Source organism: Emiliania huxleyi (assembly GCF_000372725.1).
Source record: "Emiliania huxleyi CCMP1516 unplaced genomic scaffold EMIHUscaffold_2928, whole genome shotgun sequence".
Taxonomy (NCBI): Eukaryota; Haptophyta; order Isochrysidales; family Noelaerhabdaceae; genus Emiliania; species Emiliania huxleyi.
This window is the reverse complement of record NW_005199830.1, coordinates 1-933: the sequence shown is the minus strand read 5'-3', so window position 1 is coordinate 933 and position 933 is coordinate 1. Positions and strand designations below refer to the sequence as shown.

Sequence of the window (933 nt, the reverse complement as noted above, 5' to 3'; positions counted from 1 at the left end):
CTTTGTGTATGTGTGTCGTATGTATGTGGACTTATGTCACACTTGAGCCTCTATCTATGATTAGTAGACCGGTCTCGGGTTTGGATGGTAGCGGGGGGCCCCGCCGGAGGCTGGTTACTGATTCCCTTTTGGCGGCGGCTGCACATGCACAGACACACAGCCCGTTCCCCTTCCCCCTCAAGACCGCAAGGGCGAGGACACGCGCAGGCCGCACCCACTAGCGATGTGTGAGCTCTGTGTCTTGTTTTGCCAACAATAGCTACACTAGCGAAGCCCACAGAGTGGGAGACTCCTATCACCGCCCCTGCCACCCACGGCGTGACCGTGACGCGTGAGCCTTGGCCGCCTCAGTCAGTGTGCCCGTGATAGTGAGAGCCTGCCAGCCATCGGCCGGAGGATGGCTGCACTGGCTGGATGGCAGCCAAAATGGCGTGTGCTGGTAGGGCGGAGTGGCTAGGATCCTGCAATTGCAGCCATGTATCCCAGCCATCGGGTAGGAGTGTATGGCTGAGATCTAGGCGTGCCAGCCATCCTTAGCACGGATGGCTGTGAAACAGGGAGCGCAGCCACATCCAAGGTGCAGATCTCGAGGTTAGCCGGGATTCGCGGCGAGGGTGCGGGCAGCAGCGGTCGACAGCACTGATGGTCGCCACCGTCGACCTCAGTCCCTTCATGGCCGACGAGGGCGTCGTCGTGGGCGCGGTCCCCACTGCGTCGCAGCTAGCAGGCGCAAAGGCCATCGACCTGGCCTGCCGCGACACCGGCTTCGTCCAGGTCATCAACTTTGGCGTGAGCGCCGAGCTGCGACGCCGAGCCTTTGCCGCAGCGGAGGCGCTCTTCGCCCAGCCCGAGGAGCACAAGCGCGAGCGGCTCGCGCGACTACAGCCGGCCACAAACACTGGCTACGCGCCCGTCGGACTCGAGTCACTCAAC

The 933-nt window shown here is 62.8% G+C and overlaps 1 protein-coding gene across 1 annotated transcript; it reads left to right on the top strand.

Annotated features, from left to right (window-relative positions):
- Nucleotides 1–642: 642 nt before the first annotated feature.
- On the top strand, nt 643–923 carry EMIHUDRAFT_254970 (hypothetical protein; the record flags this gene model as incomplete). The annotated part of the gene is made up of 1 exon (XM_005775806.1): nt 643–923. A coding segment is annotated over one exon (281 nt), but the record flags the coding sequence as incomplete, so codon positions are not given.
- Nucleotides 924–933: the final 10 nt, after the last annotated feature.